Source organism: Ambystoma mexicanum, chromosome 13 (genome assembly GCF_040938575.1).
Source record: "Ambystoma mexicanum isolate Mex_15411 chromosome 13, UKY_AmexF1_1, whole genome shotgun sequence".
Lineage (NCBI taxonomy): Eukaryota > Metazoa > Chordata > Amphibia > Caudata > Ambystomatidae > Ambystoma > Ambystoma mexicanum.
In genome coordinates, this window is record NC_090938.1 from 766803380 (window position 1) to 766829428 (window position 26049).

The window sequence follows — 26049 nt, forward strand, 5'->3', positions numbered from 1 at the left end:
TCCTGATGGGATCGCTAGGGAGATAGCTGGCCCTGCGGCATTGTGTAGCCAAGTTTCGATGATTGCGAGAATGTCAAGGTCGAGGTTGGTAAGAAGGTCATGAATTTCTCTGACGTGGGCAGGGAGGGATCTGGCATTAATTAGCGCACATTGTAGGTCTGGGCGTGGCGGTGGGGTGGTAGTCCACCCTTTGGCTGCCTTCTTGGTATTGTTCATTTTGTGGTGTTTGGAGGTAGGTTTGTTTTCAGTCTTTGCTGGTGGGGTTTGTGGTGCGGGTCTGGAGCGGAGGCCTAGTATTTGATTTCTGGAGTTAGTGGCTCTAGGGCGCGTCGTGCGAGGGCTAATCTTGAGATAAGTGGGTTTGGTGAAGAAGGATGGAAGGAAAGGCGTGGGGGGATGAGTGTGGAGGGTGGGGGTGTGGTGTTGGCCATGGTGAGAGGGCACCGGGCAACAGTCAGCTATCAGTTTTGGGTAGGGCACCACTCATTTGGCTGGGCATATGCGATACAGTGGCTATGCATGGGCAACACAGTGGCTAGGTATAGGCAATAAAGGCTAGGCATGGGCAACACAGTGGCTAGGTATAGGCAACAAAGGCTGGGCATGGGCAACACAGTGGCTAGGTATAGGCAACAAAGGCTAGGCATGGGCAACACAGTGGCTAGGCACGGGCAACACAGTGGCTAGGTATAGGCAACAAAGGCTGGGCATGGGCAACACAGTGGCTAGGTATAGGCAACACAGGCTAGGCATGGGCAACACAGTGGCTAGGTATAGGCAATAAAGGCTAGGCATGGGCAACACAGTGGCTAGGTATAGGCAACAAAGGCTAGGCATGGGCAACACAGTGGCTAGGCATGGGCAACACAGTGGCTAGGTATAGGCAACAATGGCTAGGCATGGGCAGCACAGTGGCTAGGTATAGGCAACAATGGCTAGGCATGGGCAACACTGTTGAGTGACAAGCAGTGGCTGGGTGTAGTTTTTAAGTAATTATCAAGCATTGGTTTCCAGAGTGCACTCCAATCAGTTAAGAGTGGAATAGCAGTCTATGCTGGTGTAGTTAACAGGGCAGTTATAGAGAAACTGCAAGGGGCACCTCATTTTCTATGAATCCTTTTGTTTGAGCATGTCAGGTGCACCAGTGGCACGTAGAGTGGCTCAGCAGTCTTTCTCCTGATTGACAGTGTGCATTTTACTTACAGTTCACGTCAAGGACTTCCTGGGGCTGGCGGTGAAATATGGTATATTGCCTTCCAAAGTTTATTGCGGTTCCCTTGCGGGACCGCCGCGGACAGGCGCAGACAGGCCCTTAATGTTGCGGCCCTTGCTGGAGCGGCCGGCTTCCGCCTCCGGTTCAGGTCTGCAACAAAAATAATGGCGCGTGGCCAATCAGCTGTGCTGGGCGGGGAGTGGAGGGAACAGCTGTTCTCCGATGAGAACATGGCGGCCATCTTTGTATGGCTGCTGCGGGCCTCTTATCCGGGTGCTGCGGCCGTGGTGCACGGGATCGGGTCGAGGGAGAGTAACTTTCCTGGATGAAGGGAAGGCTTCTTCCCGTGCTTGTGCTGAGGTGCACCGCTGCGAGGCTTCGTGCGCGGAGATGAGCGCGCGTTGGTCCAGGTGGTGCCACGGGTGAGGGGGGGCTCCTCCTCTCTTAGTCTGAGAGTCAGCACCTGTCAGTGCTGATTGAGTCAGGGCTGGGATTGTCTAACTTCCCTGAGCACATCTAGGACTGGAGTGTGGGTTTCTGTACGGGTGTCTCCACACAGAGAGAGTTGCCGCCTTGACACAAGGTTTTCGGAGAACCGTGGTGTTCGCTGCAGACATTCGTAGAGTTGTGTTGGTGTACCCGGCAAACTAGATATAGTAGCACTGCTCTTACTAACCTTTGTTGACCGTATGGAAACGTGCTTCCTTAAAGGTAAATGTACTGATACCGGCACTCTGTCCAGCGGTGTAACTGCTGGATTACAAGTGCCGGTGTTGGTGGTAAATCCCCATTCCATGGAGTCCCATTGGACTCCATGGGGGAGATTTGCCAGTATTACTGGCACCAGTAATATGGGTGCCGGTAATTCCTCCACCCTACCGGCAAACTTTTAGTTGGCCGGTGCGGTAAGGTGCCGGTATATGTTAATAGCGGCATATTATTACTGCACCAGCCAATGTATAATGAGGCCCAATGGGTAACCTGCCGGTGCTACCGGTGGGTTGCCGCTGGAGTCGTAACATTGTTTCCACTGCCTGACATCCCGGTACCACCAGGACATAACAAGTCTCGGCATCCCGGGATGTCAGGCGGCGTAAAGTGTAAATCCCCATTCTCGTGCAGTCCCATAGGACTCCACGGGAATGGGGGCATGGAAGCAGTGGCACCGTTGCCAACAGTGCCAGTGCTTCCGTGAGAGACATGCCGGTAGGGGCAAGATTTCCTGGGAGATCAGACCTGCCGGGAGATCCATCCCCCTACCGGCATTCTCATAGTGTGGAGGTCCGGAAAGGGTGCTGGTACATTGCTACCAGCACCCTTATTTCTGGACCGCCATACTTGTAATGAGGCCCAATGTATTTCATTTGCATGTGGGAGACTTGGGTCTCTGTAAGTTGAGCTTTATACTCTCTCTCTGATGAAGCGGAAGTCGTTCTATTGGCATATAGATTATTGTGAAGGTCTAGATCAGAGGCCGGGTGGCCTTATCCACATGGGTCAATGGGGTACGCCAGGAGAGGAGCTTATGACAGCACTGTTGTGAGACAATGAGCCTCATCAGGTGTTGAGTGGAGCGGCACAAATGCAGCAGTAACGCTATTTCTGTCGCATTACCACTCTGCCCAATCCCGAGTTTGGGCAGAAAGTGGGAGGTTTACCTCCAGCTTTTTTGCTGGAGGTAAAATTCTCCCCTTTCCACCCATTTGTGGCACTATTACCGTGGCACTAATACTACCGACTATGGAGTCTACAAAAAATGGGGAGTAACAGCTTTACCACACATTGGGATCTGGAGCTAATAGCGCCGGACCGAGTTGCAGTAACGCTATTTGTGTTAGCGGTATCCCAGCGCATTTACTGGCAGGATACGCCAAGGCTGTGATGAGGCCCAATGTGACTGTCCTCTGCCAAGTGCTGGGGCCCAGGGCCAAGTTACCAGGGGACCCTCCCCCTACTGCCACTGGGTCCAACCAGGCTGGGGATCCTGTCACAGTACCAACAATTAGTATTGCCCTGTACCAATATATGCTTCATGTATAGTACTTCGGGGTGAAGCTGTCTTCTCCACAATTTAATGAATGCAAATAAAGAAATACTGCCCCAGTCAGGAACCTTCTGTCACGATCTGGCTGGCAGTGCAGAACAACTTGTGAAGTCCCAGAGCCTTACTGAAGTTGAGGGTCACCCTCCTGTTATGATACCTTTAAATGCAATCAGGCATCAGAATTTGCATCGCTGCTGTCACATTTAAAAACAAGCATTGGAAATGCCAATAGTTTTGGCGTTTACTGGTGTTCTTTGCATTATGCACTTATAGGCACTAGGGTGCAAAGAGGAGAGTGCAAAGTTTCAAAGGAGGATGCGGTGAGAATTGTAAACAAGGGCTTATATTTTCCTTGGAAGATTATACAGACGATTGAAACCTTGCAGCTAGTCATTTACAATAATGTTGGATAATCTCTTCTGCATTAAAAGCGACTGGGTAATATTAAGAGCACTCAGAGTGCTCACCTTTGGATTCAGGTAAAGGCTGTGTGATATCCCTTTGTGATGTCCTTGGGCATGAACGAGCCTTTGACATCACTTCTGCGCCTCTTGTGATTTGGGTGAAATGGTGCCACTGGCAGTGCAAGGATTCTTTCACCGCCACACTGCGTGCATTGAGCTTGCCCAGACAGGTGATAATGCAGCTGCCTGCGTTAATCATTGGCCTCCTCTTATCATGGAACATAGCACACTTGCACCATAGATACACACTTCAGCCTGACCTGCCTCACTGCTAGACACAGCTGCAGGGGATCCAACAAAGGGGCTTCCAAAACAATTGTGTTTTGGAACAGACAGCACTCCAACAGGAGTTTAAGCACACACAAAGAAACTCTTGTGTCCATGCATGCATGTGTATTTGCGTGCGTGCACGTATGTGTGTGCACGCATGCATGCACATATGTGTCTAAGTGTATGTGTGCATGCATGCATGCGCTTATATGTGCTGTGTATCAGCGAGCATCAAACCTCTGGGATGTGTCAGAATAGCACCCCTCCCCAACACGCCGCCTCTCCCCCTAATAGAAGGATAGCTTGTAAAGCTATGTTTGATGGCTCTTAATTTGGAGAATTGTTTTGGTGGTCAAAGCTAAAGTAGGAAAGCTTGTTACCCTTGCCTCATATTTAAGGGGAAAATCACAGGTTTTGGGAAAGCTGGAACATATTTCTGGGGGTTTTTCGTTTTTGGTGATCTTATAATTGTGACGATTGTTTCCAAGGCTCTAACCATTTTGAAAGGCAGCCAGTGCGCCACGTGAGAACTTTTTGGGGCCAGCCATTTTAGCGCAGCACTTTGGCCGCAGAGCCCGTTTCGGCACCGGCCAGGGTGGCGCGAAAGTCAATTCAGCGCCAGTCATTTGGTGCGAGGGCCATTTAGATGTGGCTCACATTGCAGCGTATGTGTAAACGGCCCTTGTGCCGAATATCATTACCTCCACCTCCACTCTTCCTCATCCCAGCACTTATCAATGAGATGTCCCACCTCTTTACAGTAACCCTCTTTCTACTTCTAAATCCATCAGGCACCGCCCCCTCCACCTCCGGGCATAACAGCCCACCTTCCCCGAGACCCAACAGTTCGGGTTTTTTCCTGCCTTTGCGCAATGACTCTGTATGCTTCTGACTGCCCGGTATAGCCGGGGGGGGGGGGGGGGATTCTGGTCCTTTTCCCACATTATGTCAGGCACAGTAGGCGTTTGATTGTTTCTGTCCGGACCACGGCTTCTTGGTGTTGGTCGCCATGGGGAAGCGCACTTCCAAGTCTAGGCATGTCGACCCTCGGTCACCTTCGCGGCGGGGGAGTAGGGTGCCAGAGGACAGGCTCCTGCACATTTTTAAGAAGGCCCTGCAGGAGGAGGGGATCCAGACTCATCATAGCAGGGGGGTGTGCCCTTCCTCTTCCTCCTGCTCAGACGCCTCTTTCTACAGCCTGGGCGATTCCCAGCGGTCGACTGACTTCAGGGGCAAGTACTTGGACAAGCAAGCCACAGCGGATGTTCTTCTTCAGGTGTCCCATTATATGAGGTTTCTGGACTCTTAGCCCCCGTCTACTCTGGCTGGGGGGGTTTCGGCCCCCTCTGCCCCGGTTCAAGCGCATCTCAAGAATGGACTCCTACTTCTCCCTGACATAAAGACTGAGATTTTGAGGGAGTGGATTGATCCGAACAAGTCAGCGGTCCCCAGGTTCCTTGCCAAGCGGTATCCCTTGCAGGGGAGGAGATGGCCCTGCCGCAGGTGGGTCTGGTAGATGACATCATTCTCAGTCTGTTGGGGAGGTCGTCCTTGGCCTCAGACAGGGTCTGAAGTCCACCCTGAAGGTGGCCGAGGGCTCGGATCCTGAACCCCCTTCTACGAGCAATCAAGACTCAGGTGGAGTTTTTGTCAGACTTGGCGTATGATGGTGTGAAGGTGGCCACCATGCCCCTGGGTTCCATCGTGGTGGGTCGTCAGCACGTTCTTACCAGGGATTGGAAGAAGGACGCCCGACAGAAGTCTACTGCCATGAAAATTCCCTTTGAAGGGCGGATGCTGTTTGGGGATTCCCTGGAGGACAAGGTCCATAAGGTCTTCAAGGTGGACAAACATGCTGGCCAACTACGTAGAAAGTCTGTCCCTACCCACCAGAGTTTTGTCGGGGCGGCCCTTCACCAGTGGGCTCGGCCCCGCCCTAGGGGTAGGGCTCGGCCTGTGCCTGGGCAGAAATGGCGCTCGGGTCTGGTTTCTTCCCGTCACGAGCAATAGTCCTGAAGCCAGGCCTGTTGGGGGCCACCTGACATTATTTTGGAAGCAATGGTCCCAGCTCTCGGGGGATGCCTGGGTCAATCGTCTGGTGAGGTGGGGGTACCAGTTGGAATTGGTCTCCCCTCTGTTCTGTCTGGTCTATTACGGATGCCCCTTCCCAGGCTCCCAGTTTGAGCAAAAAAGGAAAATTTGTGATGGGATGATAATTCCCAGCTTTAAATTGATCTAAGCTGTTCTTCTTGAGAAGTGGCGTAATCCAGGCCTCCTTCTGAAACTGAGGTACCAGGCCTTCGGGAAAAAATAAGTTCACCAACTTATTAACCAACTTATTAACCCACGGGACTAAGATGTCTGAGCAATCTTTAAACACCCTGATTACACAGTGTCGGAGTTCAAAATAAAAAAATTAACCGCCAAGCTGGCACAAGCTGGCACAAAATGCACAGATTGGAGATTGTATGCCTCTGTCAAGGTTAGGGGTGTCACGGTATTCGTTTTATGACGGTACAATAACCTTCTTGCCATATGACGGTATATCATGGTTATCGCGGTATAGCAGGTGGAGTTAACTGATCTTAACAAATATTTTCTAAAAGGTCATAAATTGACAGATGTATCATCACAAACAAAACCAGGCACCCAGGGCCAGAATTGAGCTTTTCAACATACTTTCCACTGAAATGCCACCCCTTGCTTGCACCAAACACAAACGCACGTGTGGAGAGGAGGGGGTGGGGTGGAGGCCTGCTGCAACTGGCAAAGCAAACTGAATAGCTTTTCTTAAGTGGTCATTTAGGCTTTTTGCTTCCCCACTGGCTACTGGTGAAGATGAACATGTTGCCATCTTGATAACCTGCATGCCACAGATCAATGGAGGCTGATGGTAGTATACGCTTGTGCACATATACACACACACACACACACACACATTTTTTTTCATGGTGTATGAACCTGGCGCCATAGGCGCCAGGACTGGCACCATGAGGGCTTTTGAAGAGGATGCCAGGCTCTAGAGGCCCGAGTCATGACTCCACCTGGCCAATGGGTTTGCCAGAGGGGGTTTTGGGCAAGGGCCGTGACAGCACTCCCCCCTAAGGCCCCTCCCATGGTGTTCCTTCTGTCTGGCCCAAGTTTGGTTGGGAAGTTCTGATGGAATGTCCTGATTAGACACACACACACACACACACACACACACACACACACGCACTCTCTCTTTATGTTACGGCCTTTAGTTTACTTGCGGGCCAAAAGAGGTGTTCAGTAATCACTGACATGTTACCCTTTGGTATGGCAGCAGGGAATACCCACAGAGATGAGTGAATTTCGCAGTGTGACTTATTATATGTAAATTCAATGATAGAACCAGGGAAATCCCCCATCGCCATATGTTTAGAGAACATTATCCATTATAAATATATAAACCCCAAAGCCGCCACCCCAAAGTAAACCCTTTTCCTTCTTGGCACTGTATCTATTCTTCCTATTGCTAACATATTGATTTTGTGTAATGCACGTGTGGTTTATGGAATGGCATTAAAAACTGCTCCAACTGAAACTACTTGGCAGAGGCACATCCAACAGTGCAAAACCAAGACTGCGCAGCAATTGCTTACTGCAGCCTTTCCAAATCAGATTGAAAAGCACACTTAACGGTATGAACGTTATAACGGTATAAACAATGTGACGGTTATTATTGTTCAATGAAGTGGTTCACGGTATCTTTAACGGTATACCGTTATACCGTTACATCCCTAGTCAAGGTACAGGGTCAATCGGCATTATAAGCTGGGCATTATAAGCGCTGGTGTATACTGGATCCCAAGCCACCCTCCTGTCAAAAAAGGCCTATGACCAAATAAACTCAGGAAGGTGGAGAGTCACCAAATTCCCCTCACACCTCTTCCTAGACAAATCAAAAACTACGATGGAAATGATATTTCCATCGAGGGGACTGCGGATCTGGAGATCAAAATTGGCCGACATAGGGTGAAATAGCCGGTGATAGTCATCACTCCAGAAGGCACACTTTGTCTACTGGGGAATGACCTCCTTTGGACGTTATCACCCCTGATTGGCTGCGTGAACAAAGTCTCTGGACTCAGACTAACAGGTCAATCAAATTGAAACATAGTACAAATTGCGTGAGTTTAAATGGCATGTGCCACATGATTGAACAACGATTTGATAAAATAGAATTCCACTTTAGGAACAATCAAGTCCCAGACATCACAGTCATCTCTGTAGGAGAACAAACTGGTGATGGGAACTCTTCTCCATTTTAGAAAATTAACCTTCCTCCCAGTTTTAAGTGGCATTCCACACTGGAAGGAAATACTCATAAATGTTATACCGATCCACAATCTGAAGAAAACCCAAATCCCGTGATAAAAAAGATGATGAAAAACCAGCTCAAAGTTTGACCGACATCCAGAAAAAGGGTGAACAGCTGTTTTTCCCCATTCAGGTAAATGAGGGGGAGGGCTGTTCTTGCCAGAGTATGCCTGAATATATAATTCATCAGCGAAGCATTATTCAGGAAACTCCCAAAAGATCAGACCATTCCAATGTTTTAATTGATTGATAAGTGGGAAATGGGCCTGGAAACTCCAAATTCCAAGGTGCATGCCAAAAAGGTCCATTGGCAACAAAAGCACATAAACCTAATTGTCGAGTTGTGAGAGATGTCCCCTCCGCCTTTTACTTAGGCAGTGACATTTTCGATCGATTTGCAATTAATTTGGACCTAATTAATTATAAAGCATGGTCTCGACTGGGGGGTAGCCCCATGGCCTTTGACAACACTGAGAAAGCATTTCGGTCAGCTCAATTGCTGCCGTATGCGGTCGAAGTTCAAATAGGCGATCCGGCCACCATCCCAGGACAGGTACGACAATTCACAATTCCCCTAAAAATTAAGCGAGGACAGAACCTCAAAAACAAGGACGCTTATATACATTTGAATTACCACCTCTAACAGCAAGGCTTGTATTTACGTCCGACACCCCTAGTTGACCTAGAACATGACACCATTTGAATATTGGTGGATAACAGGGACCCTTGAATTATCACTTTGGGCGCAGACACCTTTATTGGAATGGCGGTTCATGGCCAACATTATTCTATTGATTTAGGTAATGAGATCATGGGACCAATTCCAAACGACTGCTATAATTTTGACATCGATATCCCTCTGGAAAAGATTTTCACCCGGCAAGGGGGGAATTTCTTGGTGTACTCCTCCTGCCCTTATGGTGGGGAAGAGGTAACCTGTGACATCATGAAGGCTGAGGTGGTATATCAAGTCAACAGTGACTAACTCCTATCCTTGAAAACTCATGTCCAGGCCAGCACCATAACAAGAGATCTCTCCACCCAACTGGAGAATACCACCGAAATTGCAAAACCCAAGGTATATCCAGGCTTTAAGCAGATAGTTCAAGAACAAATCAATCTTGCTGATGCCTGTGAGATGGAGGAGCAAAAGCAGAAGCTGAAACAGGTGTTTTTGGAAATCTTTGCTGTGGATTTGTATGACTGTGGGCGCACAGAGAACATTCAACCTCCATATCAATGGACCGAGATGGCTCTCATATTTGTGAAGCAATACTGGCTGCCTCTCGCGTCTATGGAGTCACTCAGAGAGATTATTAAAAACTTAGAATCCTGTTGGATAATTTGTCCCACCCACAGTAACTTTAACAACCTGATACTGAGGATACTCAAACCCAATGGCCAATGGAGACTTTGTGCAGACCTTAGGGAGTTAAATAAACAGTTCCACATGTCAAGATGGCCCCTTCGCTACATCGAACAGGGACTGGTCCAGAACCAAGGGTCAAAGGTGTATACCGCCATTGAACTGACCAATGGTTACTGGACAGTACCCATGAGTAGGGAAGACCAGTACAAACTTGCCTTTACCTTCAGGGGGACAGCAATACACGTGGACCCGAACCCCCTTTGGTTACATAACTCTGCCAACAAATTTAACATCTTCCTGCATAAGGCCATGCCCGACTTGGGCGAAAGGGGACACCTAGCCTATGTAGATGATGTTTTAATCAAGAGCTCAACTGTGGAGGAACATATAGCTGAAATACGCTATGTTCTGACCCAGTTGCAAAAAGCCAGAGTCAAACTGTCCTTTCAGAAGGCACAGTGGTGTAAGACCCGCATGAACTTCTTAGGGCATGAAATCAACCCTTAGGGTCTCAGTCCGCAGGCAAAAAAGGTGGAAGCCTTATTGAAATTAAAAGACCCTAGTACTCTGCGAGAACTACAAAGTCTTCTTGGACTCACAAATTATAGTAGAAAGTTCATAAAAGACTATGCAGAGGTCACATGACCCTTGGACCATTTATTAAAGGCCGGGGTGAAGTGGGAGTGGGGTCCAGAACAGTCAGAGGCAGTAAAACAACTAAAGAGAAAACTTTCCCAAACACCTTATTTGGCTAACCCCCATAAAAAACAAGGAGTTCTTCTTGAAGACGGGGTTCTCAAATACTTGCTTAACAGCAGTATTAAACCAAAAGAATGACAAGGTCAGCAAAGCAATCTCGTAGGTGAGCAAGACTTTCTCCTCCGAGGAGAAAAAATTTGACGATTGCAAAAAGGCATCCTGTCAACTTTGTGGGCGTTGAAGAATTACCGCCTGTTCATCCAGAGGGAGCACATCACTGTCGAGACTCCTCGTCAGCTCTTGCAATATCTCCAAAGTGACTGAATTCGATCAGGGAACGTGAGTATTTCCAGAATTACTTCCTGGATTCTGTCCATGCATGGCTTTCCTGTGGAGGTCAGATCTGGCCAAAACAAGAAGAGTACCCTAGCGCAAGGTTTGGCTGACTTGCATGACTGTGCTCTAGAAAACTGTCTCAAGGACGAAAGTCTAAAGACTGAAGACAACATGGAGGTGTACCTTACTTACCTGCACAAAGTCTATGAGGAAGACACGTGCCAGGGGATACCCACAGTTTATGTGGATGCGTGCCCATACCATGTTGATAATCACAGGGAAAAAGAACTAATGGCAGGCATTGGGCCTGCCTGGGTGAATGATGCCCCAGAGCCCCCTGCTGGGTACAAGATAGGTCCCCGAAGTAGTCAGGTGGCAGAGTTGATGGCAGTACATCAAGCCATCCTCACTGACGTGCAACACCAACTCAAAGAACTGGTCATAATCACTGATTCCGATTATGTCAGGAGTGGAGCACCTGATTAATTGGAAAAATCGAGGCATGCTGTGTGCAAATAACAAACCACTCAAGCATGGGAAATTAATCCAAGCAATTGATGATCTGCTCACCTCGAATGAGAAGACAATTTATTGGAAAAAGATCAAAGGTCACTCCAGAATAGAGAGACCAGACAAAACTGGAAATTACTTGGCTGACAAGTTGGCCAAAACCGGAGCCATCCACGGGGATCTCATAGTAACCGAATCCTTTTGGTGGGAAATCCAGGTCGCTGCTGTCACCAGGTCCCAAACACATGCCCAAAATGAACTCTCAGCTGCCCAGTGGAGTAAAGAAACCCCAGATGCTGATTTGATTAATACACAAAAAGGGGACCCTATTATTGAGAAATGTTATCAACACATTGAAGACCCCGTGAATTTTCCTCTGACCGAATCCGATTATATCGGGAAAGAGGATCTCTGGGTGTTGGTGACATTTTCCAAAATGTTCAGAATCCAAGACGGTTTGTTGGTACAGAGATCAATATCTGGATGTGACCTGGGGTGGTACCTAACTCGTTCCGAAGCCTGATGTTAAGTTACACCCATGACACGGCCACTGCTGGTCATAGGGGGTTTCATACAACTTTAGAAACCTTGCAAGAGGTTGCATACTGGCCACACATGGGTCAGGACCTTGACCTATACTTAAAGGGGTGTCTTTTGTGTGCTCAGTTTCAGTCAAGTTCCCTCACACACAGAGCTCCTCTACAAAAAAGGGAAATGACATTGCCTTGGTCGGACTTGCAAGTCAATTTCATTGGGCCCTTGATTCGCTCCTCTAGAGCAGTACATGTTGACCGTGACATGCTTGTTTACCAAGTGGGTGAAATGTCTTCCAGCCCCAAATTGCAAGGCAGAGACAGCTGCCGCCCTAATGATCAATCACATCTTCTCTCATTTCGTCCTTTCCCAGAGGATTGAGTAGGACCGAGGAGGTCATTTTACCAGTGAGGTGATGACAAAAATGTGGGAGATACTAGGAGTAAAGAGAAAACTCCACATTGCCTATGCATAGCTTTGAGTGGGGGAGTTGAGAGGTACAATAAAACAATTGTGGGCATCTTGAAAAAGTTTGTGGCAGACTCTGGACCTAGTTGGGACATTCGATTACCACTTGTCATGATGGCTTTCATGCTTTTGAAATTGTTGATAAAATCTTACCTGTTGCCTATAAGATGTGTATCCCTAAAGGAGAATAGATGGAAGAGAAATGGGTTCACATTAATCAGTTTAAAAGCTGTCATCCCAGACAGAACTTGCGACTGATTGAAGAAACCAGTGAGGGTAGAGCCCAGGACCCATCTGAAGAATAATAGTGAAGAATGGAAACCCAGATAGAGAAAATCACACATTTACAGGCAGTAGAACCACTTATACTTATTAGGATTGAGTGTAATTGTCATGTCCAGAATAGTGATGCCATGAAAAATGTGATATGTAACTTGTTGTTTTGTTATCTTTTTGCACGTAAATCCCAGGGAAATCAGTACTGTATGAAATACTTAACCTCTCTTTTATTCTCGGAAGATTAAATAACTCCTTGCCTCTACAGCCTGTACTTGGAGATACCGGAAAGGGAGGGGCCTAGGCCCCAACACCTAAAATCCGAAAAGAGTGGAGTGAATACCAGAGCGCCATTCTCTGAGGACCAGGAAAAGAGCAGATGTGGTCCCAGAGAAATCCCTGGGACGAAACCAGGCCACAAGGAAACGGACACCCCACTCTCTCCTTGCTCTTCTCTCTGTCTATTGGAATCAAAGAGCCTGGAGGGGGGACTTTATGAGGTAAAATATAGCCCCTGGATGCCAGAAATAAAGAGGCCAGAGTCATTTGTGAACACTCACCAAAATAAAAGGGCGGCGCAGAAATGATGTCGGACATAAGGCCTAGTGAACCTAAATCACAAAGGAAAGAAAGTGGGCCTCAATCCCAAAATGCAAAGATATGCAAAATGCATTTCATGAAGGAAAGGAAAGACATGTGGCATTGATGTTTTGATAAATCCATGGACTCATGCACTCACACATATGAAACAGCAGTGCACAGAATCTTCAATGGGATACCAGAATTATGCTCCAAGCAGCTGAAGTGAAACAGAGACTTACATGTTAATTAAATAAAAGAATGTCATTTTTGTTTTTCCCTCCAAATTGACAATATGCTAAGAGAAATTCAAAGTGTGAACGTGTTGTTCTCAGATATGGCATTATACAAATGACAGTTTAAACGTGACACTCATATGTGCTGAAATTGGGTGCCTTATAAGATGTCATTTAAAAGCAATTTTGTGTGAGTTTAAAAGACCATGCGCTGCTGGTCATTTCTCCCAATGTGAAACTAAGCTCCAGGACCACCCTCTGCTGCCCTGAAGAGAGGCCTGGGTGCCATAATCAATCAGAGCTCTTCCTTAAAAATGCAAGAAAGAATATACTTTTAGATTAAAAACACAGTGAAGACCAGATAAGCCATGTCTGTTCTGGCAGCACTTAGGTCACAAGTCCCATAAAAATGGCCATTAGGCATTGGAGGGGGAGGCAGAATCTAAACACAGGCATCTCTGTTAAGTCACATGCCTAAGAAGAGAAATGAAACTTTAAACAAGGTGGGGAGGCAGGGGTGAAACTGCACCTTGATTTCATTGGGAGAAATACATTGTATTGCATAAAATGGATAGCGTACACCGCACAGCGGTCATTTCAGATTTGTACTAAAGGTGACCATGTTAAAATGATTTTGGTGTGATAAACATAACTAAAGTTATTAATGAAAATGTGATTTGGGCCTTCCCTTGTTACTGAGAGAGGGAAAGTTGGTAGGTGCGTGCAAGTCATCATTAACATAGGGGCTGTGGAGTGGCATATTTTTCACTGATATGGTTCCTGAGCAAATGAAGAAAAACTGTATCTCTGTATAGAAAGGGAGTGCAGATTTCAGACTAGTCTTTTATCATTCGGTTTAAAATGTAGTTCTCAATAATATATTCATACATGTAAAGGTTTGAAAATTCAGGGTACTTGCCATGTTGAGATATTTTGTGAGCTCAATGTAGACCGAGCCCATCTGTCAAAGTGAGATGATGAAGTTTTCTCCTCCCACAGCTATCCCAAATCACTCCCCCATCCCCTTGTCCTATAAGCACAAAGGGGGGAGGTGGGTAGTGAACATTAGCCAATCCCTTTCGCGGGAATCATGACAAGTTAGTGATGTCATTTGCCCTATAAATAAACCAGTTTGCATGAGAACTGGTCTGCTTCCAGTAATTCCAAGAGGCGACCTTCTGCCAGAATCTGCTGAGAAACATCCCAGCAGAGAGGCCTAAATCTTGCAGTGGAGACAGGAGCCAGGAGACATAGAAGCTGACTGGGACCCCTTGGAGCAAAGAGAAGAGATCCTTGACTGACCCCCTTGCTGTCCCAGCGGTGTGTCTTGATGATATGATATGATCATTTATTTATATAGCACCTACACACAATGGGCCTCATTACGAGGGTGGAGGTAACCATGCCGCAATTTGCAGCATGGTTACATCCTTACCGCATACCGGGTCCGGGTTCCTCAAATGAGGATTACCGGGCCATTCCAACCTTGGAGGACCCGGTAATTCCTCATTCGAGGAACCCAGACCCGGTACATCCCCATTCCCATTCGAGCCCCATAGGACCCAATGGGAATGGGGAGGGAGCTAACAACGGGCCTGTTAATAACAGGCCCGTTGTTAGCTCCCTGGTCTCCTTGCGGGACCCACTAAGGATGCCGGGTTTTACCAGGCGCCCTTTGTGGGTCCCGCGAGCAGACCTTGTAATAGGGCGGTAAGGGGTTAATGGCACCGGCACCATTACCGCCCACCTCATAATGAGGCCCAATGTGTTTCAAAGCACTTCAAGGCAAGGGAGGGAAACAAGGGAAAATACATTACATTCTTAAGGCCATGAACAGTAAAGATGTGAAATTAACTATCATACTCGGCATGATGACATTTCAGATAGTGCAATAGCTAAAACATAAATAAGGAGGGGAGGAGGAGAATGGGAAGGAAATGGAAACAGACACGTGACTACCGTACTAGGTCTGACGACATTTCTGGTAGAGCCAGAGAAAAACAAAAGGTCAGGGAGAGGGGTTCTTTAAGGGAGGGGAGGAACAAAACAAGCAACTATCGTACTAGGCCTGACAACATTTCAGATAGTACTGGAGGGGGTAGAGCAAGAAACAAGTAAGGAGAGGGGGAGGAGACAGACGAGGTTGCTATCATACTAGGTCCAGGGACAATTCTGATAGAGTAAGTGGATAGAAAAAAGTAAGGGGAGGAGATAGAGGAAGGAAGAGGAGGAGAAAACAGAGAGTAAGCAGTCAAAAACAGTGGAGAAGCAATAGGGGAGAGCGAATACAATTGCAGAGTCAGTAGTAACACATAATGTTGCAAGCCAGGATACAAGATGAAGATGGGAACAGCATGATTCAGGGCCACCATGAGTACAAGATGCAAATGAAGTCCAGCATGAGAGTTGAGAAAGGATGACGCACCATGAATCAATGAAATCCATAAAAGTTAAATCCAGCATTGGCCACAAGACGGTGATGGTGAAACCAGAATGTATCAGGACAGACTCCTGCAGAAGTAGCCTGGAAGAGGAGGGGGAGCAGGGTAGAAGAAACAAGCAAGACAGGCAACACCTGTGTGCGAGAAGGGGGGCAAAAGGGAACATCACAGGGGGACCATAGGGGTTGGGGATGTCCTGTGGGGACAGAGGGATTAAACACATGTTGGTGCATGCTTACCTGCTGTCTGAGCAGGGGGTCAGGCCCTGGGCTCACCTGGTCCAAACAGGTCCAAACAGGAATTGCCCTTTTCTTTGTCGACCCTTCACTTCGGACCCTGGGCGAGAGACGCCCTTGATCTAAGAGTTAAGAGCAGGAAGGAAGAGGCAGGGCTAAGAAGGTGGGTGGTGCTTAGGCCAGGTGACCCAGATCCACTCGCACCTGCTCCCCATCTGCAAAGTAAAAGAGGCTGGAGGGCTCCTTAAGTAGGGAAAAGAGCGTCAACCAGGAAGGCACCAGGTGCGTCGGGCTTGCTAAGTGGAGAAAAGAGCGGCAACCTGGAAGGCACCAAGTGGGTGGGGCGTCGGCCAGGTGACCTAGATCCACTTGCACCTGCTCCACATTTGCCCCCTGATGCCCAGTTCTAGGCCTTTCCTGTAAGTAAAACTACCCCAAAGCCATAGGTAGTGTAAGCCCTATATTTTTCCAGCATTGTTTTAGTCGTTCCCCAAAGAAAGATGTCCTGTTTGTCTGTGTAGATCCCTAGCATATCTAATCAAAGTAAATCAATTAATTCCCCTATTGTCATGATGCATGTCCCCAGTCTTCAGGGCCAAACCAGCCTTCCCAAGTTGCAGGCTTCCAATGGGGCTTTAAAGACCACAACATGTTATCAGAGGCTCTCCTGTAGCCAGTCCTGGCGCCTTTGGCACCAGGCTCATACTATTTGACCACATGGAATGAGGTTCCAGTGAACATGGGGACACACATAGCCCAGTCCTGAAGAATTGAACTATGCAGTCTAGTTTCTAGGCTGTGGCTGGGCTTGGAACTACTTTACCTGGGTCTACTTTACCTGGGCTATTTAAACCACAACCAAAGAACAGAACACACTTGCAGAAAGGAGACAAGAAGGGAAAACGAAACCTTACCCGGAGGCATCAGTCATCTCAGGATTCCATCGAAGTGATCTACACGGTTGCTGCTGCGGAGCATCACCACACCAGCAGAGGAAGGGAAAAGAGACACCAGGTTAGCCGTGCAATAGAAAAAAACACATTTTAAAATCCATTTTGACGCTGTGCTCTCGCGCTAACACCTACCTGCATAAATTTTGCTCAGCGCTGCATTTAGGAGTCTATTGCTTAACCTGGCACCTCCAAGACTGCTCGTGCTAAATAATAAGGACAATAGTGAAACTTTGGCAACAAGAAGAAACACTTTAAGCAAAACAGTTACCAAGAACCAATTGGTACCAAGACTTACTGACTTAGTCACAGCTGGTCTAGATTCCACTTACAGGCCGTAGGATCAGTGAAGGAACTAGATCCAGTAAAAGTCCCTAAGAACATTAAAGCACCCCTGCATTCAAACGCAGGACGGAAAGCCCATAGTTAAGATACCTAAAGTGAGACATTAGCACAGAGGGAAGTGGTTGGAGGTTTTAGGGAGGTAGGAGTCTTGCCCATCCTATGCAGCAAGTTAACTTCCCCGTTCATCATTTTAGGATAGCGCCCAAGCATGAGTGAAAGAGTGGGACAGGAAGAGACGCACGCAGACGTTCACCGCTCTGCTTCGTGCAACGCCCCGTGGAGACCAGGTGAGCGTAACACCTATACAAATCACGGGTGGTGTTTGTTGGCATTCGAAACTAACAAACTCTTCTCAGTGTGTTGTGAGCCGGCATAGTCATAAAGATGTTCCAAAAGAATTAACCGCAAAGCCCTATTGCGCAGGGTGTAAAAACAAAATTCCCCATTGATCCCTTTCATTTTAAATCAGGAGTGGGAAGCCTAGTAGTGCTTGTGTATATGCAAGGTGTAAAACGAAATTGCCTGTGCTCCCATTGTGCTCTGCAAAACAAATTTCCCCTTGCTTTTAATTCTTTCAAATTGCAGCTGTGCTTCTATCCCAAAACCAATTTTCTCATTGTGCTCTGCAAAACACATTTTACGGAAGTTATTTTGTTCTTGTGTTGCCACAGTATTGGTGGCTGATGTTCCTCTATTTGTGATATTTAATTCAAATAAATAAATAAATCTATATTCTTAATACACACCGGCCTGGCTCCTAGTCCATTGTGGCACCGGGTATTTGTTGGGGGTGGGTGCGAGATGGGTTGGAGGCCTCACCAAAAAGAACCTGAATGAAAAACTGAAAGTGCTTTATTGTGCGCCACATTCATTGTCGGGAAAGGAGCTCCCTGTCTTGGGTGTGACCGCATAATAAACCACGACAGAATGTTCAAAGTTCAATGTTCAATTGGTGCACAGTAAAAAACAGTATGCTGATAACAAGCGCTCATGCACAGTTTCACAAGATGCAGACGCCCTCACACAGGAACCGACAGAACGCAAACACAATATCAAAGTGCTTTGGCTGAGACAAGGGCTTATGTACCGGTGAGAACCGGCCTGTAGATGGTGCCTCTACATTGGTTATGACCATATTAAACATAAAACAGCATGACCACTTGTGTCATTGTGAGTTAACCCCAGGGAGGCAGGGTATGCAAATTAACATAGGTGTGTTCAGGCCATGATAACCTGCACCCACAAAATCAAAAGGTATAGGGGTGTCCAGGGAGGGGCTAGATCATGCCCTTACATCGGTTAGGACCAGAGTAAACATAAAACAGGATGACCACTTGTGTTAGTGTGAGTTAACCCCAGGTAGACAGGGGATGCAAATTACCATAGGTGCGTTCAGGCCATGATATCTTGCACCCCCTCAATCAAAAGGTATGGAGGGGTCCCGGGAGGGGCTAAATGGTGCCTCTACTTCGTTTGGGACCAGAGTAAATCTGAAACGGGATGACCACTTGTGTTAGTGTGAGTTAACCCCAGGGTGGCAAGGGATGCGAATTACCATAGGTGCGTTCAAGCAATGATATGATATGATATGATATGGCATTTGTAACGCGCCTCTACACAAGTGTTTCAAGGAAGGGGGAACAGAGGGAGGACAGAGACAACAATCTTACTTTGTCATTGAGATCATGCAAGTGCAGGGGAGAGGGGAGGGGAAAAGTGCCAGGGGAAAGAGGAGGGGCAGTAAAAAAAAAAGATGCACAAATATGTTCAAGCGTGACAAAGGAAATCATACCCTCACAGGTGGAGACCTTATAGCCTTCAACCCAGCCAGTCAAGTTCTTTAAGGAATCAGTAACACAGGAAACCCAAGTGTTACCTTCTTTCTTCTTGGGCTCTCTAAACCTCTTCAAGTATTGGGCAGGAGTCTTCCCAAACTTTAAGATGAGAGTCTGCTTTAATGTTGCAAAGTCTACTCTTTCAGCCTTTGACATTTCCATAATAGCACTGCAGCCAGAATGGGGTAGTCAACTGAGCAACCATGCAATCTTGTCAGCATCCACAACTTCTTATACTTCACATGCATACTCAAATGCAGTCAACCAGTCCATAATGTAATTCTTCTCATCATATACACTGAGAAGATCTTTAGGAAACCTTGGATGAGAGGAGGACCCAGACCCATGTCCAGATCCCTTGGATGAGCCATTTGAAACCTAACGCTTGGCCAGTTCCAACTGGTGATCCCTGTCCTTCTGTTTTTCTACCTGCTCTACTTTCAGCTTTGCCATGTTGAATTAAATCTCATTCCGCTTAAACAGCAGTTCTTGCTTCTTGAATTCTAACATGGCCTCAGCATCAGAGCTGTCAGAGGAAACTTGGGACATCACATCATCTCTGTCATCATGGGTACCATGGACAAGTGCAGCGACACAACCGTCAGTTCTGTCAATGAGAGCAGCCCCACCTCCTTCTGCACTGTCATCTGAGGTAATGGCATTGAGTTGTGACTCTTGCCAATCCATGATCCTTTGGATCATTTCACTTTTTGTACCTTGAGCAAAACCTCTCTCAGTACACAGCATTCTCAATGTTTCCGATCTAGAAGCATTTAAGTTTATGTTTGTAACTTTTTCCATATTTTAAGATAGGTTGTTTGGCCTTAACAGTACTTTACTACTAAGGTCACTATGTGTCCTGGGTAAGTGTAACCTGAGTACCTTCACCAGTGTGCAACGCTGGTTACCTTCGATCCTATCCCACCGCTGTACACCAATTTGTTAAGATGTATTTCTGAACTCTGACCTGGTTTTCCGAGGTTCAGAAGGCCAGCCTAGTTTCTTGGAACAGGGTTACCTTCTGGACAAGCCAGACCAATCAAGGTAGCATTGGAGGAGGTCAAGACTAGGCTTCAGGAGGGGTGAGGGTGATCAAAAGGCCACGATGAGCACACACAGTGAAGGACACTACAAATTACTCTCTCTGCTGCATATCAAAAATGGTGTCCAGTCATTTGGTCGAAGAAAAACTGGTCGAATGACATTTGGTCGACGCAATTTGGTCGAAAACCAAATGGTCGAATTTTTTTTTTTATTATATATTTATTTTTTGGGTTTTCGTTTTTTAAAAAAAGGTTTTTTTTAGAAAAAAAGGGGGTTGGGGGGGACCCCCCCCAAAAAAAAAAAAAAAGTGAAAATAAAAAAATAAAAAAATCGACCATGTGGTTTTCGACCAAATTGGTTCGACCATTTGTCTGGTCGACCAATTTTTTTCGACCAAATGTCTGGTAACCATCAAAAATACATATACATTTATTAAAGGCCTTTTAAATCAAACACAAGCAAATATCAGTAGCAATACTTAAACCTACACAACACTACTGTAGAACATATACACAGTTACATTTGGCCTAAAGGAATGGCACACAGTAACAGTCCACAACCTGTAAGGGAAAGTGGCATACAGTGCGAATATACTTTAGACAATACATCACTTATCAAATCCTAACTCAGAGGCAGCCCAGTCCCTACGAAGAGTGGAGCCTAGCGCTCAAAAGTACTTTCGGTGTAGACACACGCGATTGTGCGGTAGAGCGAAAAACTTGCAGGGGCTGTAGGGACTCAGGAAGTTGGGTGAGGCAGGGAAGAATAAGTTCCCACTATTCGAGGAGGGTCCCCCCATCTGGGCAGAACAGGTTCCTTGAGTTGGGAATGGGACATAGCAGAGGGTACCTCGAGAAAGATGAGTGACCCTCCAGGGACACTCGTGCGTAAAAACTGATGGATGCGCCACAGGCCACCGGTAAAGGTTGCAAGTGCACACCGACCCAAAGCGCACTCCAGACCAAACTTCGTCAGTCGAGTCCACTTTGGTTGCGGGTTCAAATGCTGCAATTGTACTACCTTATAAGATTTCAGCGGCCGAGTTCCAGGAATGATTCTGTGGCGGTACAGTGATGATTTCTCCTCTACTTGTGAAGGGATCAGCTCGATTTCACTGCAGCAGGTCTCAGGGCAGAGGGGGGCACAGCAGCAGTGCACCCTCGAAGTTCGTCACCACAGCTGGGCGACACAGTGACCGCCTGCACTCGGTTCAGGTGTACTCTCCTAATTCCAGACCTAGGGTGCCTAGGTGTATGAAACTCAGCAGGAGAGTGCCTTGGACCCAGTGCTTACAGTCTAAAAAAAGTCTCAAGTGTGAACTCGAGACAGCGACGGTTCCAGAGCAAAGGTCCTGTGCAAGCTGGTTACTTCGCTGGTTGGCTCAGGATCACTTCTGAGAAGGCTTGCTTGCAGGTTAGGATGGAGGTGCCGTGAATAGTTGGTCCAGCCATTCAAATGAGTCGAAGTGCCTCTGCAGACCTTCTAAGTTCGATCAGAGGCAGAGGGGTTCTGCGGGACAACAGCGGCTCAGGGTGCCAAACCTTCCAGCGGGTCAGCAGCAGTTCCTCGACTCGGTTTCAGGATGCTTGCATCCTATCCTAGGTTCAGTGAGAACTCAAGAGATCGATCTGGTATGAGTGTTTGGAGCCTTCTCTTATCCAGAATCTCCTTTGCGCCAAAACGAAGAGGACCCAATAGGAGATCTGCTCACATACAGGCACACCAGACTTGGACCAATCACGGACCGCAGTGGTCCCAGTCATTCCCAGCACACCAGAATCTCTGGCACCCAGGATGTGTATTGGAACTAGACAGTCCAGCCCACATCCTGGAGGCACACACACAAGGCAGAAGCCTGCATAAGCTTTGGGTTTCGTAGGAAAGTGCATGACCAAACAAAGGTTTTCCCGGGTCTGCTCGACCTGGGAAGGCAAAGGGACAAGATGGCCAAAGGACAGAACAAATGACCTTGTGGAATGGCCATTTTGGGGCTGAGCCACTGCCCAAGGCCAAATGTGGTAAATGCAAAATGGAACCCAAGAAAGGGTTAAGCATCTATGAAAAATAACAGCTGCCACCAGCTCTGTCCAAGGCACATCTGTGCTCTATCAAAAATTCCCTTGAGGGTGTCCAGGGTCTTTGGAAACGAAAGGAAGACCCCAGCGCACTAAACTGTAAGGTACTTTGTGCACTGGTAACATGTTGCAAAGAAATTGCAACAATGGGAAGGACTAAGGGAAATAAAGTCTCCCAGTACTGACTGTCTTTAAGGGCATGTCAGTTTCCCCATAATAAAGTGAGCGAAAGCCCAGCGGAATGCAGCAGAAGGCTGGGCTCCACTGGCAAAAGTCAGGCTAGGATGGTCAGACAACAGCAAGAAGTTGGGGGGTTCACAACTGGAGGGAAAATTGCACATAAATGGTAATCTTTCCGAACACAGCCTATGGGAGCAGCTGGGAGTCTGAGGGAGCCTTCTTTATAGACTGTCCATCAGCCTATGGGATAAGCTGGGAGTCTGAGGGACCAATTTTTATTGACTGTCCATTAGCCTATGGGAGCAGCTGGGAGTCTGAGGGAGCATACATTATAGACTGTCCATTAGCCTATGGGAGCAGCTGGGAGTCTGAGAGAGCATTCTTTATAGAATGTCCATTAGCCTATGGGAGCAGCTGGGAGTCTGAGGGAGCATTCTTTATCTTTATAGACTGTACATTAGCGTATGGGAGCAGAAAGGAGTCTGATAGAGCATTCTTTATAGACTGTCCATTAGCTTATGGGAGCAGCTGGGAGTCTGAGGGAGCGTACATTATACACTGCTCGTTAGCCTATGGGAGCAGCTGGGAGTATGAGGGAGCATTCTTTATAGACTGTCCATTAGCCTATGGGAGCAGCTGGGAGTCTGAGGGAGCATTCTTTATAGACTGTACATTAGCCTATGGGAGCCGCTGGGAGTCTGAGGGAGCCTTCTTTATAGACTGTCCCTTAGCCTATGGGATAAGCTGGGAGTCTGAGGGAGCAATTTTTATTGACTGTCCATTAGCCTATGGGAGCAGCTGGGAGTCTGAGGGAGCATACATTATAGACTGTCCATTAGCCTATGGGAGCAGCTGGGAGTCTGAGGGAGCATTCTTTATAGACTGTCCATTAGCCTATGGGAGCAGCTGGGAGTCTGAGGGAGCATTCTTTATAGGCTGTACATTAGCGTATGGGAGCAGAAAGGAGTCTGATAGAGCATTCTTTATAGACTGTCCATTAGCCTATGGGAGCAGCTGGGAGTCTGAGGGAGCGTACATTATACACTGCTCGTTAGCCTATGGGAGCAGCTGGGAGTATGAGGGAGCATTCTTTATAGACTGTCCATTAGCCTATGGGAGCAGCTGGGAGTCTGAGGGAGCATTCTTTATAGACTGTACATTAGCCTATGGGAGCCGCTGGGAGTCTGAGGGAGCCTTCTTTATAGACTGTCCCTTAGCCTATGGGAGCAGCAAGGAGTCTGAGGGAGCATATGTTGTAGACTGTACATTATCCCATGGGATCAGCTGGGAGTCTGAGGGAGTATTCTTTATAGACTGTACATTAGCGTATGGGAGCAGAAAGGAGTCTGAGGGAGTATTCTTTATAGAGTGTCCATTAACCTATGGGAGCAGCTGGGCATCTGAGGGAGCATTCTTTATAGACTGTCCATTTGCCTATGGGAGCAGATGAGAGCCTGAGGGAGCATATATTGTAGACTGTAAGTGAGTTTAAGAGAGCATATTCTTTATATACTATGTACAAGCATAGGGAACCAGCTAGGATGTCCTGGGAGCCTTCTGTCTTCTTCTGTGTAGATTATTCATTTGCAGGAAATCTTTTGACTAACAAACTGGTTTTATTCTTTTAGGATAAACTTTACAGCCACATGGAGCGTCTGAAAAAAGAGCTGAAGGACCTGCTGGAGTGGGTAGCGGAAGAAAGCAGGAAAGCATCTGAGCTCAAGGTGAGAACAATGGTTTCATATATGTGTACAGAGGCTCAGGGCAGAGAGGCTCGAGGGTCGATGGAGCAGTGCTGTGTGACGGAGATACGAGACATCCCGAGAGTACAGAGCGCAGAGCTGGAGGGGAGAGATACGAGACATCCCGAGAGTACAGAGAGAAGAGCTGGAAGGGAGAGATACGAGACATCCCCTGAGAGTACAGAGAGCAGAGCTGGAGGGAAGAGATATGAGACATCCCCTGAGAGTCCATGGAGCAGTGCTGGGTGGGAGAATTACAAGACATCCCCTGAGAGAAAAGATAGCAGAGCTGGAGGGGAGAGATACGAGACATCCCCTGAGAGTCCATGGAGCGGTGCTGGGTGGGAGAGATACGAGACATCCCCTTAGAGTACAGAGAGCAGAGCTGGAGGGGAGAGATATGAGACATCCCCTGAGAGAACAGAGAGCAGTGCTGGAGGGGAGAGATATGAGACATCCCCTGAAAGTACAGCGAGCAGAGCTGGATGGGACAGATATGAGACATCCCCTAAGAGAGCAGAGCTGGAGGGGAGAGATACGAGACATCTCCTGAGAGTCCATGGAGCAGTGCTGGGTGGGTGAGATACGAGACATCCAGAGAGTACAGAGCGCAGAACTGGATGGGAGAGATACGAGACATCCCCTGAGAGTCCATAGAGCAGTGCTGGGTGGGTGAGATACGAGACATCCCCTGAGTACAGGGAGAAGAGCTCAAATCAAATTCTTTAATGTGATATAGGTTGAAAATAAATTCAAACTTTACACATATTTCATTTTCAAACATAACATAAAAATAAAATCACAAATATTAAATCCAAATCAAAATCAGAAATTCATCAAGCTACAATACATATGAAATTTAAAATATAATAAACAAATGACTAGGCAGTTACAATTCAGATCTAATTAGAGACCTAAGCCTACTTCAATCTGTTGCCAGACATTATAAAGTGCTATGAATAGGTGCATGTTGCAAGTGTTGGTACAATAATGCCAGAACAACAGTTCGTGGATAGCTAGTAGATCATGCACAAATTCACCCAAAAAGTTTATAATCGGCTCCTTCATAGCCTGGCATTGGGTCAAGAGATGCCTAGCTGTCTCTAGGCACAACAAAGATTTACAAAGCCGACATGTCCGCTCATCGGCAGGGATATTTTTCCAAGCTCCTCTATTGGATAGAGTAGGCAATTGTTCTAACCGAAACAGAATGATAAATCGTCGGAGTCTTCTGGTAGGGCAGAGATATAAAGAGGCCTGTGGTTTCATAAACTGATATATTCGGTATTTCACAAAATGATATGACTTGAGACTGCTTAAATGGGAAAAATGTTCTAACCAATCCCAAAGTTCTACTTTTTTCTCAAGTGCATTTAAAGTTTCATTAGAGACACAAGCCCCTCTATGAGTCCAGCCAATGTCGGCAAAGGATTTGCTCATATCTTTATAGAAAGATGAAGTAGTATGTTTTTTAGTCAGTTCCTGCTGAATAACCGACAATACTGGATTAGAGGAGCCACTTATCATCTTCAGGTAAAACCCAGCTCTTCTTTTCAATATCAACGCTTTCAATGAGGGAAGGCCCAATTCCAATCTTATCACAGCCATCGGCACACCCGGGGGAAGACCCAACATACGTCTCCAAAACTTGCCCTTGATCACTTGAAGCCACTCTAAGTCAACTGTTAACAGTAACTCGAGACCATATATGACCATGGGGACAAAGACTTGCATATAGAGATGGCGAGTCCCCCATAAAGTGAAACCGCCCTGCTTGTTAGTAAAAGATGAGACTAATGAAATGACTTGTGATGCACGAATGGTCCGCCCCTGTTTGCATAATGTATAATCACCTAGTGGTT

At 47.1% G+C, this 26049-nt stretch overlaps 1 protein-coding gene across 1 annotated transcript in view; it reads left to right on the forward strand.

Annotated features, from left to right (window-relative positions):
• Positions 1-26049, forward strand: part of LOC138520542 (E3 ubiquitin-protein ligase TRIM11-like) — a 76245-nt gene that overhangs the window by 18882 nt on the left and 31314 nt on the right. Inside the window, exon 2 of the mRNA XM_069632886.1 lies at positions 24074-24169. Within this exon, the coding sequence (XP_069488987.1) occupies positions 24074-24169 (96 nt within the window). The remainder of the gene's footprint in view (positions 1-24073; positions 24170-26049) is intronic.